General features: G+C 45.7%; 1 protein-coding gene across 4 annotated transcripts in view; it reads right to left on the reverse strand.

Annotated features, from left to right (window-relative positions):
* The window catches only part of raraa (retinoic acid receptor, alpha a), a 75,648-nt gene that overhangs the window by 8,446 nt on the left and 52,959 nt on the right, over positions 1–14,243 (reverse strand). For all 4 annotated transcript variants that reach the window (XM_054598517.1, XM_054598515.1, XM_054598514.1 and 1 more), the window contains exons 2-3: positions 6,688–6,836; positions 532–673 (exon numbers count right to left, since the gene is read on the reverse strand). In XM_054598517.1, coding sequence (XP_054454492.1) covers positions 532–673; positions 6,688–6,836 — 291 coding nt within the window. The remainder of the gene's footprint in view (positions 1–531; positions 674–6,687; positions 6,837–14,243) is intronic.

Here is a 14,243-nt window from a genome sequence, read left to right on the forward strand (position 1 = left end):
TCATCACAGAGTCCTGCCAAGCCTGGCGACACCCTGACTGTTATTGCCAGTCTGCATCAGGGCTGCCCTTTGTCTCGCTCTTACAGCGGATATTCTCACCAGAACACACACACATATATATATATAAAATCAACTAAAAGCCTCTATTAATCGTAACAGCTTTGATTTCACTCTGTCTTTGTTTTGATAGGCACCAAGAGGTCACAGAATTTTATTGGAAAAAATGACAGAAACTGACAGGATGCGGTCCCCGCCCAGTGCAGACGTAAAATGAATATTAAATGAAGTGCAACAGTCGTACTTGAGTCACCGCCAAAGCTGATAAGTGTGTGTGCATCAATAATGAACGCTTATGCAATGCTGCTTGTGGAACAAAATGTGGACAAATGCTGCGGCTTAAGACGTCCTGCAGTGGCAACAATCATGCCAACCCCTCTGGGGATTAAACTACTATGATGAGATCCGTGCTCGTCCCTAAAGGCCTTGTGGGAGGAGCAGGGATTTGTGGGTAACACAGTTTATTATACTCACACTCCTTGGACATCCCGACTTCCAGGCACTTCTGCAGCCGACAGTACTGGCAGCGGTTGCGGGTGACTTTGTTGATGATGCAGTTCTTCTCCCGGTGACAGGTGTACACCATGTTCTTCTGGATGCTTCTCCGAAAGAAGCCCTGCGTGACAGAAAGACAGAGCGATAATGAGGAGAGGGGACAGGTGTTTTTTGCGGTGGGATGGCTGGCAAAAAAGTGTGAGGGAAATAGGACTATTAGTAAAACGGAGCCGCAAATAGCTAAAATACTTGGCAATTAGATGGCTGTTCCATAGTTATATACCCACATTACTGATTTTATTATGTTCTTTTGTTGCTTTGTGCAAATTGCCGCATGTAAAGTGTCCCTTTTCATCCAGGCCCAACAAAAACAGAACTTGCCAGGTTAAAGAATGAAATCAAAAAGAGGTCATGCAGAGTGGCCACATGCAGCTGCAGTTCAAAGGCAATAAACTAACAAACAGTTAAGTCCCTAAAAGGCTTATTCCGTGACATAATCTGGACAGAGACGAATAATCAGTGAATTGTCACCATCCCATGCTCAGACTGGGCCACCACAACACTAAATATTAATTTGTAGATTTTTCAGGACTAAAAGCTTCGGGGGCAAAAGGCATAGGGTTACTGGGTGCCATATAAGCGTGGCCTAGTTTACACAGCCAGAAATAAGCAATTCTAGATCCAGGCCAAGCGTGTATTATTAGAGAGAGAGAGAGAGAGAGAGAGAGAGAGAGAGAGAGAGAGAGAGAGCCATAGACTGAACACAGTGTTGTGTAAGAACAAAAAAAGGAATCCCTACTTTCCTGCATTTGCCGTTTCAATCCAACTAGATCAAAGAAAATACATTTAAAAATCTAGTCCATGCGCTTAAGGTTGGGATATAAATTATAATGAGCTCATTTTTTTTAGTCACTGAGCTAGAATGAGAGATCTTTGGGGAGGCTCAATATGCTTTGATTGCACAAAAGCAAGACATAGAAACAGAGCAAAGTATCTCTCCCTGATAGGTAAAATGAAAAGCCACGCACCACCACTAATATTCCTCCTAATACCACACAGCTCCAATTAAATCAATGTTGACCTCTGTGACCTTAAACATCCCTCGTGTGTCAAAAAGATTAAAAAAAAAGGGTTAATGCAAATCAGTGCTCGGCGTGCTAGGCTCGGGACAGATGTAATAAAGGTCACTGTTTATGTTGTGGTGGGTGGGAGGGGCTAGCTTGGGAGCGAGGGAGGAGGTGTGGTGTGGAGGGGGGCTTCCAGGGAGCCCCGTCCCATGCCGAGGGATTAGCTTCGCTAGCCGACAGATGGCCGGTGGACATAAGCCCACAATTTGTCCCTCCCGGATCACCAGCATCTTTCTCACATCTCCAGTCCGCCACCACAGAGGGGAAGTGGATCAGACTTCTAATGAACAAGCGACCGTTTCGATTACACACGATAGACTGATAGAGGAAGCGTTTCCATCCTCAGGAGGGTCACATCATCAAACCTTAGTCCCGATATAAACCAGGCCTCACTTGTGCATTTTTTTTTTTCAACCGGTCGATTTCTTAATGAGCGGCCTCCGTACAGAGAGAACAAGGCTTGTAGTTTTGACGCTAATGCCCGCTGCTGATGCTGAGGGATAAGTCTGTGGTCTTTGTGTGTGCCTGTGTGTGCGTGCATCACGTGCCCTTTGATCCGACTGTGCCCTGACCCTGACCCCAGTGTCAGGGGGGGGATTGACCTACTCCCTCCTCCTCACGCCACGAGGCTCAGGTGCCACCCCTCTCGCGGCACCTCCCCATTGGCCGCCCCTGCCGGCTCGTGGGTCGGTTCGATTGTTCCTGCCCCCCCCTCAAATCTCCTCCTTTTAGGAGTCATTGCTTCCTGCGGCCCTTAAGCCTCTTTTTGTATCACCGCTTAATCCACCCGGCGACAAGAGCCCTCAGCGGGGCCTGTCAGCCACCCTGCAGCGTTTAGAGGAGATGAGAGCCGCGAGAGGAGCGAGAGGGATGAAAAAGAGGAGTGAGCGGCAACAGCACATACGTGATTGCATCCGTCATGTCATGTGCTCTTGCATTCGAGGTTGTCTAGCAAGTGTTGCGCTTTGAGCCTCGTGCACTTATGAGTGTGTCGGTGCTTTCTGCTTTGCATGTGTGTGAGGAAATGCTTTATTAAGAGGGAAGCAGGGGGGAGAGTCTGGGGTTGGGGAGTTCACAGGGAAGCACAGGAATCCTCTTTTACGTGACTTTCACACTGTGCCCAGATTAAGAGTGCGTTCCCAGCCTCCCACTGCGTCAGTGCATGTGTGTGTGTGTGTGTGTGTGTGTGTGTGTGTGTGTGTGTGTGTGTGTGTGTGTGTGTGTGTGTGTGTGTGTGTGTGTGCGCCGCGCCCTGCCTCTATTACGAAGCTCTATTGCTACAGCTCACACATTAGTAAAGACGGATGCTCGGTAAGAGGGCTGAAAAACACAGTGGAAAAAAGGGGACATTCTTGCTGGAAGCGGTAGTTGGGGACTCTGGAAATACGGCCGCTTCCCTCCCGTTGCAGCAGATACCAAGGAGGAGAGAGAGATTGCCTGCTGCGCTCTGCCGTGCCTCCAAGACAAAAACATAAACATGAGGGGGTGTGCATGCATATTTAATGTTTAAGTGTTAATATCTGGAGGGGGGGAAAGAAGTGCGATGCCGGTGAGTATGTGCGGGCGGTAGAACTCAAAACAACAAACGAACGAGCCGTCTCCAAGGAAGCAGAGCTCAACATCTCCCTCCTGTTTCCTACGTTCACCGCAGCCCCCAGGAAACGCCTTTGTAGTTCGGCACGCTGCAGCAAAGCCGACGCTGCTAACCCTCGGCTTACCCCGGTCTCAGATGAGACAACCATATACATTCACATGCCTGTAGTGTTGAATTATTGAGCGTGCTACGCCAAGTCATCTCCTCTGAAGTCAGAGATATGGAGAAGGCAACCTGAATTTTTCAAATTAGCGCTGCGTGTGTTCAGTGGGCCGACAGCCGGCTCATGGGCAGAGGGACCGGCAGCTGACGTTAGCTTCCTGAACCGGGGATGTTTTCATAGTTTTTAGCCCAACATCGCCAGTGATTATGATGTCGCTGAACAGCTGGATTGTTGTGTTCTTTGGTGGCGGTGAGGCGGTGAGATGAATCCATAGATTTAAAAGCTTTCAGATTTTAGTTGAGGTGCTTTAACGTTTCAGGGCGCAGAGAGCGGGTCAACGACAGATGGTAAAACTTCTGAATTAGATTCTTTATAAGGGTGTTTGTCATTGTTCTAAAATAATGTTCACTGCACCATATCTGCTGGCTGATAAAAAAAAAAAACAGTTACGCTTGCACATTGGAGACAATAGCCACAAAAAGCTCATTTCTGAGCTGTCAGCGATAACAACTCTGTGATCACTAAGGAGAAACAACAAACGACTCAAGATTACAGCGTGTTTATTGTTTGCACCCCTTATAAATGTATCATATATCCCAAAAGTGTCAGACTGTTGTGCATTTCATAAATTTTATATGCCTCCCATGTCTATGTTAGACCTTCCTGACAAACTAAAACCTCATATTAATATGTGAAGACACCAGTTTGCAACAACCCAGGTGACCACTTACGACTACACAACCATTGGCTCTGCTTGAAGCAGAGCAGATTTCATACTTCTATATTGGTCCAACACAACTACACTGCCGCACACACACTCTCACCGCGGGCTGTGATTTAGTGTTATAATCTCACGTGTTACCCCATTTAATCAGATGCTATTAGACAATGGGGAGCGCCGTTAAAGGGACACAGTAAAAGCACTTTGGGGTTTGAAATGGCCACAGAGTTGCTGCACACCTTTTGAGAGCAACAATTTTTAATACATGTTAACGCCTGAAAACAAAATGCACATTCAAACTCGCAGGGTTTCCCACAGCCACATCTCCTGCCTGCCTGTGCTAAACTGTTTAGAAACACAAAATTGGTAAGTGTTTAGAAACACTAGTGCAGAAAAACAACTATGAACCAGATTACATAAGAAAATATCTGGAGCGTCACACTACACATTATCTCGACAAGGGCTCACCATCTTGCTTTTTCTAGCCTCTCTCAGTACACACACACACACACACACACACACACACACACACACACACACACACACACACACACACACACACACACACACACACACACACACACACACACACACACACACACACACACACACACACACACACACGTACAGATGATTTGTCAAGCCTAAACAGCCAAGAATATATTGAATGTATTACATATTTTGGAAAATCAATTTGAAAATATTTCAAGGATCCACAGGGCTTCTGGGGCAGCAGCACAGCCAGCAGCAGTTTGGTCGCCCTTATAAAACAGCAGAGGGGTCAGCCTTTACTTAGTTTGTTACCTTTTTATTTTATGTTTGGGGAGCAGGTGGAGTTTCACGGAGCACTTGGAGGGTTTGTGTTCAAGGGTAAGGTGTTTTTATGTACGAATCCTTGCTTTTCCTGTATCCTCGTGTCTTTGTGCATTCTTTACCGATTATCCCTTCCCCCCCCTGCGCTCTGCTGCTCTGAACGTCTTTCTTTCTATGTCAATGAGTTCAGACTTGGCCCCTGTACCCCGTCAGCCTAATCTGCTGCCCCATCAACCATCTCCACTTCTCTCTTTCTAGCTGTTCACGTCTCTCAGAGCACACTCTGCTCTCTCCCTCCCACTATCTCACTCCCTGCAGTTTCTCCCATCTTTGTATCGTTTTGTCTGCATTCTTACATTCCCCCTGAGTTCCTGACCTCTCTTCTGTTTCTTTCTGTCCATCTTTATTATATTTTTATATTTTTATACTGCTGCTGCCTTCTTTTTCTATGCTCTCCCCCTTTCCTTCCACAGCACTCCTATCCCTGCACATATGGCAACACACACACAGACCCCAGTATTGGCTGCACAGTCGATAAGTCAAAGGTTCTGGCAGACACCTGTCACCAACAGCACCACCCTGCCTCCCTTCATCAAACTACTCCCTACCTCCTCTTGCTTTACACAGGGCTGTTGCTAGGGGAGAAAAACAAATCTTGTGAGGAGGATTTACACACTCCAGTTTGGGTTAAGACTCTACAACTTTGGAAATCCTATTTGGTAACTTCAACAAAGCATGATGAACAAGCAAAAGAAAACAAAGTGGCTTGTGAAATGTTGACATTGTGGATTTATAAGGTTTTGCACGTGGAAGTACGATAACATTAGATTCCACGGAGCCCTCCGTCTCATCTCTAGCCACCTCTGAGCTTACACAACTCTGGCTCTGGGCCTTGGGAGAAGCGAGATAAAGCGGCGGGGAACATGTATGCATGCACACAACAACTATCAGCTGATAACAGAGCAGATGGCGGTTATAAGGCCTCACTTCAGCACCTGTATAACATGGCTGTATTGATAACAGACGGACGATGTGGCCACGTCAGCAGAGCTGATATGAGTAAACCCACATGGCTGACAAAGTTTCACATACTGCACATGATCAGACGCTGGTCAATCCTATTCGTTATCTTGTTTTACAATGTCTGCAGATATAGGTTGCAGTTTTTAAGTGTTGAAAGAGCCAATTGCACATTGTCCAGGTCATATTGATGATTAGGCAATTCAATAAAAGCAGCCCATATCAGTAAATGATTCCCCATAAAAAGGTAGTCAATTCTGACTTATTTAGCAATATAGGGGATTCAGTGCATTAATATAGCAGCAAACCAATATTTGCTGCGTAAAGATAGAGCAGATTAATGTCTACCTGAGCACAGAATGAGGTTTCTCTATCTCTGTGTGTGTTGCTATCAGAGCTTTGTTGACATAGCCGGGTCGGCTGCACGTGCTTTTAGTGCATGTTAGCGTGCTCCACTGTTGCTATCTCACGGCTGCCGCTCTGCACTGCTCTCACTCTGCGTCACCATGTTCCCCCATCAGATAAACACTGCTAGCTGCGAGCCGCCAGCTCAGCGGTTTCCATGTTGCGTGCTGTTGATTTGATATCTCCCCCCCCACCCCCACCCCACACACACACACAAATCACATGAAGGTTACAAGATTGACGAAACTGTCTTGCTTGCTTGGCAGATTCAGAGGAAGGCCGGGAGTCTCACCTTGCAGCCCTCACAGGCGCTGACACCATAGTGGTACCCTGAGGACTTGTCCTGGCACACAAAGCAGGGCTTGTAGACGCGGGGCGGCGGGGGAGGTGACGGCGGGCTTGGCACTATCTCCTCTGAGCTGGTGCTCTGGGTCTCTATCGCTGTGGAGGAGAAGAAGAGCAACAAGAGGGTGGTTAGTGAACACTATCAGATGGAGAGCTGACAGACAGGCAGCGTTAATCGATATCAGTGGGACAAACACAAAATCTCATGTGTACACTCAAAGATCTTAAATAACCCGATCTGGACAGATACACTGCTGCTGACAACATCCGATACAAATCACCAGAGGGGGAACTTACTCACTTTCACAATAGTGTTTCTGAGAAGAAAAGAAAAATAATGCAAGTGCAAAAACAACTTCTTGATCAGTCTTTTTCAGATTCGCCATGGGAAAGACTGCAAAATATCTTCAAAGAGCAAGCACTTTCTTACACACACACACACACACACACACACACACACACACACACACACACACACACACACACACACACACACACACACACACACACACACACACACACACACACACACACACACACACACACACACACACACACACACAAATCATCAATGCACCATTGATACCAGCCTCTGCAGAGAATTCTTATTTACTGCTGGAATTATGATGTATGTGTATATGTGTTCCAGCAATAGGCTGCTTTGCCAGCGGGGTTCAAAGACAGATTTTTTCCTTTGATACACGGCATTGTGCTTTTTATTTTTGTTTTTTTTATAAATGGTACGGTCATTTAAAGTACGAATGCTTGAAAATATTAATGGATAAAACATACACTGTACCAATCATTGCAACAAATACTCCAGACAAGGCTAAGCATACTTCAATAATCTTTTTAACTTGTTTACCCCTGCAACCAAACACATAACTAATTCTCTCTTATTCAATATCAGACCAGTAAACAAGAAGGGGGCTGAATATGCTCCGTCTTCATTCAATAAGCACTAATATGACAAACCAAACAACATGTGAGTGCTTTGGAGGCCAAGCTCCCATATTCTGTGTGCCCGTGCATAATAAAGAGAAGCGGTACAGGATTGTAGGGAAGTAACCTGCTGTTGCCTTCATGTAGTATGTATTGGACTTTGACCTCAATATCCTGTGTGTTACAAAACACAGCTCTTTAATCAAATATAAAAACACACATTCACAGCGGAGCCCTGCACCCCGTGGCTTATGGCTTTCTAAATAAGTGTATAATCTCTGTTTGCAAATGGAGCCGTTTTGAGCTGTGTGTTCTACTTGTAACTAGCTTTTAATACCAAAACCATTATGGTGTTATGATATCTGAACTAACTTATACTGTCTTTTTTCCCCCATCCTTATCAATACAGGGATACTATATGCATGTGTGCATCTTCACAGCCCCGTTGCTCCGCGCAGCATCATCAGCACAACAGAGGAGGGAGTGGAGAGGTTGACAAGCAGCTCTGGAGCCGCCCGCAGCTCGGGTGTGCAAATAAGCCATCTATATTTATCGGATTGGGCTGGTTCAGCAGGCCCGTAGTACAGCTGGGAACACACTCCACGTCCTGACAAAACACACACCAAACAACTCTAATCGCACTGCACACTGGGCAATACAAAACAAGGGTAAAGTTTCTCTTTCTCTATATATTTTCTCTTTCTCTTTCTCTTTCTCTATATATTTTCCTCTCACATGCTCACACACACTTTCCGATTCCTTTTATAGTGTCTGTGTTCTGGTCTCAGCCTGCCAATCTCCATGCACATGCAGCAGATGGCGCAAGGGAAGATTAGATCGAGAACAACCAAAATAAACCAACCCGATGCCCAGATATGTTCAAGGCTCCTGGGAAAAAAACTAAATAACCAAAATCCAGCCTATGCCAAAAGCCTGCATGGTATCTCTGCTGTCAGGAAAACACACAGCACATCCAAGTGGGTTTTAAGTGACGGATGACAGTTAAACTAAAAGCAATAAAAGTCAAGTTGTGACACCAAACAGTGACACCCAATCAGGCCCGGGATATTAAGACATTTATTATATGAAGCGCAGATGTCATATGCCACTTTGACACCAGCAACGACCTTATCAAGCGATTGTTGTAAATGGGTTAAAATGGGTTGAGGGGGGAAACTTTGAACCTCAGTCTGCAGTGAGACGCTTATTATTTATGCCAGAGGCTGTTTTAGCTTTGTGGAGCAGAGATTATTTTGTTAAGACTTATATATTTGCAGTTCCATGAAAATGGGAAAGAGAAAAAGAAAAAGAAACAGAAGAATAGAGATTTTTCTCGATGATGGAGGGTGGAGATAAAGGAATGAAAGCAGGAGGGCACGAGATGTCAAAGATGTGGAAGAGACCGAGAACCATGATGTGTTAGAGAAAAGCCAGACAAAAATATAAAACATATGAAGTGATAAAAAAAATGGTACACACACAAGGAGTGAACGCTTGTGCTGTATGTACTACTTCACTCATGCTCCTCCCTTGTGTTTTTAGATTGATCTACATTACACCTACAAACATACACAGCTGTCAGGATTTAACTTATATCCTTGAAAAACTACAAAATCTAGCAATTTTTGTGTGAAGCAAAAGTGTGACTTATAAATCTCAGAGGGAAAGGAGCGATGCGTTTCAGTGAATGTGTAGACATACGCTCATAAAAAGGAATTATAATATATATATTCCAGCAAAAAGAGCAATGCATATAGCGGTAAGAAAATTCACTTTTTAAAAAAAAATGCGGTGAAGGAGGAAAAATGGTAGCTGATTTTGTGCAAAGGATTCAGTCACAAAGTGGGGATGAAGTGTGAGATAAACAGTGAGAGTCCACCCTTTGCTTCACATTGGCCTTTTATTGGTGTCATAACTGGGGCCGCCTTTGCCCGATGCCACTGGGCCACGCTCATCATGTCAAACAAATTAACATTAAACAGAGCAGCCCTTACATAACATGGCATATTTTCTCATTAGCAAAAAAAAAAAAAACATTCACAGTTTACTTGGCTCTTCTGCCTCTCTTGATGTGGACTGATTACAGCCCTGCATTATTAGTGTGACCACAGAGCTATTCATCCACGCTAAAGCTGCCTTTAGTAGCAGCGCCGAGACAAACAGATGTGCCAACCACCCACACGCTAACACATAAACATGGAAATTGCACCCATGCCTGCATTTACACAGGCTAAAGGGTTTCTTAGAGCCATTTAAAAAAAAAAAAAAAAAACTTGTTGGTAGGACACACACGCATATAAACATACACACACAGAATGCACAGTCTTAATGAGAGCACCCATGGAAATCTGGGACACGAGGACAAGAGTCTACGAGGGGGCTGGCGACTGTAATTAAATACAATGGCTGGCTTCTGGAGGCCTGTCAAGCCGAGGCATGGAGCAAAAACAATGGCAGGCCTGTGGACGGAGAGGCAGGGAGGCTCAGCGGAGAGAACCCAAGCTACTTAGCCCCTTCAGCAGCCCTCAGCCAGGCATTATTCAACACCAGCCTGCTTCCAAGCTCTGATCAACACCAACTATCATACAAGCCTGCCTATTGTGCGATCCACCAAATCGTACGCACAAACAGTGGAAGAAGTGACTCACACACTCGCCCTGGAGAGCTTTTTATTCGGTGTCCTTGCAACATATTAACACTGGAAATGTGTGTGCCTGGCAAGGTTTACATCTCGGAGCCACTCCAGAGCCTGCAAAGTCACCACGGTAACTAATACTTGCACTACAGCTAGAATATCATTCCTTCAGCCAAGAGAAGGGAAACATGAATAGACAACAACATGCAGCTTTGCTTAAGGATGCAGGAGCAGGAACCCACAACGCTGAAAGTAATATTCAAATAAAAAACAGAAAGTAGTTACCAATAAGGAATCTATTGGACTCTGGTGACGAGGTGAAACACACACAACCACCATATGGTCACAGCAATTGTTGATTACCAGACCATAAGGCTGACTAAGACTACAGCCTGGCACTTTGTCAAACCAACCATAGAAGAGGAAAGAAACACAACAGGCCGTCAGGTGTAACCAAACAGCAGAAGTCCATTTAAAGGAGGGAGTGTCTGTCCCACTGGTTCTTGGCTGAAAACGTGTCTTTCTGCTTACTCTGACACATTTAAAGTAAAGGCCGTATTCAAAATAATTTCTAATTCTGAATTGTACTGTTATTAATTGGTGCAAACAACGTGTGAGTTGGCCATGACTTAACAAACATACCAATATGTCAAAACGCGTACATTTAATTCACTCAGATCTCTCCTTTGATATTCACAAGCACAGACAAGTATTATAAACACAGTTTGTGTGTAAGTGTGTGCACGTGCAGCACACATATCTAAATAGCTCAATGCGACGTGGTGTTCTCAAACTCAGAGCCGAAGCACCAGTGATTTAATTAAGTTCAAGTGTGAGTGGTCTGTAATGTCGCTCTTCAGATTCACTTTGCATACATCATGAGCCACAAGTGCACTTAGAGAGAAGCCGCGCCCTCGCAGCCACATCCTCCATTAGCAATTACAGCATGCCGGGACTTAAATGGACAAATATGCACACGACTCAAATGAAATCTATTCTGATGATGAACTAGCCTGAGCCGTAATAGTGACACAGGATAGCCTGGCTAACATCAGCACTTCAAAAGGCCTCAAGACCACAGACCAAGAGACAGACAGACAGACACACAGACACACACACACACACACACACACACACACACACACACACACACACACACACACACACACACACACACACACACACACACACACACACACACACACACACACACACCCAACGGCTATTATCAAGCTGTCCAGACTCTGCTGTCTCGGCCCAGTGCTGCTGAGCAGTTCTTGAGGTTCAGCTCTAGGTTAGTCCTCTGAGATTTGATTACCTTCATCCCCACTGGTTACTGGGCCCAGCTGTGAAGCATATTAATGAGATTTCACCATCATTAGGGGGGAGGCTAACTACATTAGCAGACTGGCTGCTTGGCTGGCTGGATTGTGGCGGAGAGAGAAAAGTGGAGAAAATGAAGGCAGAGGGGATGGAAGAGGAGAGGGAGAGCTTTGACGGGCTCTTCCACTTTGTTCAATCCTACTCTATCACCGGCCTTTGTGTCCCCCTGGCTTCTATTAGGGTTATTTGGACACGCACGCATGCTCGCCAAGTGTACGATACATGGAAGAGCACATAGAGGTCCATTTGTCTTTCCATGCGGCGAGTGTGTTTCGAGAGGAGACACCGCACAGACCACCATGCCACAAGCTCGCTGCGTCAAGTCTCACTTTGAAGTCTGCTTAAAATAATGAAGTGGGACGGCCATTGGAACGGCCTCAGGGATAGAGACCGCCCTGAAAAAAAGCCCCTGGGAGTTGTAGGCCAATGTATCATGCATGTCCATAAAAAAACCGGCTGGCAGAAACTTAAAGAGCGTTTATGTGCAGTGAAACAGACCAACAAGTGAGCAGAGAGGGGCTTCGCTCATGCATAGTGCTCGACTTTTGCAATATATTCAGACGTTATTTTTGGTTTTCAAGGAAGGAAAGTGGGTAAGAGGGAGGGAAAACGATAATCTCACACTCACACACACACACACACACACACACACACACACACACACACACACACACACACACACACACACACACACACACACACACACACACACACACACAGGAAAGCTTTGTCAGCACTCTTCAATTACTGGAGGGGGAAATGGGACTATTTCCTTGCTTACAGGGAAATGCTGCCATTCTCTAACAAAGCGTCATAACAGAGCTCCGCTGAAAATGGATGGAGATTTTTTTTCGCTGCTTTCACACTGATTACTGAAAGCAAAGCCATCACCCCGGCTCGTATTCATATGGCGTGCATGCGTGCGTGCGTGCGGCCATCGCGCGCTAGCAGGCGCGCACAGACCGACAGCTGTAAGTAAAGCGACAGCGCGGTGTGTTTGTGTTCAAACACCGAGTGTGAACAGTTATTGGAGGGGAGAGTGGGAGGAACCTGGTGGCAGAGCAGACAGGCATAAGTGAAAACACACACACACGGAGGAAGGAGAGCCGGTGGAGGTTAACATAGGGCAGGAGAGCAGACAGCGAGGCCTCGCGCCTCCCGGATTCACTGTAACTGAATCCAGCCTTTCCAACCCCCCTCTCTCCGCCATTTTCAACCTTCATCTCCTCCTACCTGTCCCACTTACTGAGTCCGACATTCTCTTCTTCCCATTGCTCTCTACAAGTAACGGGAAGTCCAAAGGGATTCAAGATGCTCATTGTTACAGCTACGGCCAGCGAAAAGCCTTAAAATCTGACAGTCTCAAACATTGGAATGTCAATATTTGATTCACCTTTCACCTAAAGGTGCAAACAAATTGCAGCAAATCAATCACAGTATTAAACTGTCTTAAAGATGTTTTGTTATTCAGATTTTGTCACGCTAGTAAGTCCAGCTGTCCCTACTCCCACTCATATCATGCATGTTGATATGATGGCGTACGAATCTGGGTGGGTGTTTCAGTGAGGACGAGCTAGGAGGATTGCTGAGGATCCTCCTGCCTGCTTGTGCTCCACCCTAAGCTGCAGCATGTCTAGCTTGCAGTCTACCTTCTCAATGTGGAGAGAGCGGGGGAGACAGAGGGGGGGAGGGAGAGAGAATGCATTAAGATACAGTGCCCTGTCCCAAATAATGAGTCTCCAAATTTGCCAGGCAAAATAATGGGAACGTACTTGCAGTGTTGCGCAATACCACCATTTTTGGAAATACCAAGGTCCGACTCGTTATAGTTTTTTCTATTAATACATCTGTCATCATGATGCTCATAGTGTAAAGGAAGGAAGGGCATGGATCAAACCGAGAGCTTAATCTGATTCTAATATAATCTTCAGCGGCGCATGACACATCACTTCCACTTAGAGCATGTTGTAGTCCACATTTCGGAGAAATGACAGCCCGCTGTTTTAGCAACCATTGCAGATATTCCAGTTTTGCAGAGAGAGCAGAAATTGATGTGACAGCCTGGAGTTCTTTAAGGACTGAGACGTACCTTTGAAGGCTGCACTGGCTCCAAGACCGAGTTTTGATGGATAGTGCTAAAAATGGGGCCAAATAACCCCACACCCATCTGGGGTGTTACGGCAAGAAAAACACACATACGTGAGTGATAGATGATGGCCAGATCAGAGGCCAGAGGGCAAGGCGGTTCAGAGCAAGGAGTCTTTCTTTGCTGTTATGACGATCCCTCCTCAACACCAGGAAATGGTGGGCCAGAAGTGGGGAAAAAAACACCAGGTTGTGTTTAGCGGGGGTAATTTATGGCTTCTTTGCATCTCGGTAAGCAGAGAAGGAGCTGGGTGTGGCTGACTGTATACTACACTAAATGTACGTATGTCAAAAATGAAAGAAATGTGCATGCTCGTGCAAATGAGCGCATCTGCCTGTTTGCACACTTGAGTGCCTGCTGCGCGACATGTACCGTCTCTGTATGTGTGCACGACAGC

The sequence above is a fragment of the Anoplopoma fimbria genome, chromosome 5 (genome assembly GCF_027596085.1).
Source record: "Anoplopoma fimbria isolate UVic2021 breed Golden Eagle Sablefish chromosome 5, Afim_UVic_2022, whole genome shotgun sequence".
NCBI lineage: Eukaryota > Metazoa > Chordata > Actinopteri > Perciformes > Anoplopomatidae > Anoplopoma > Anoplopoma fimbria.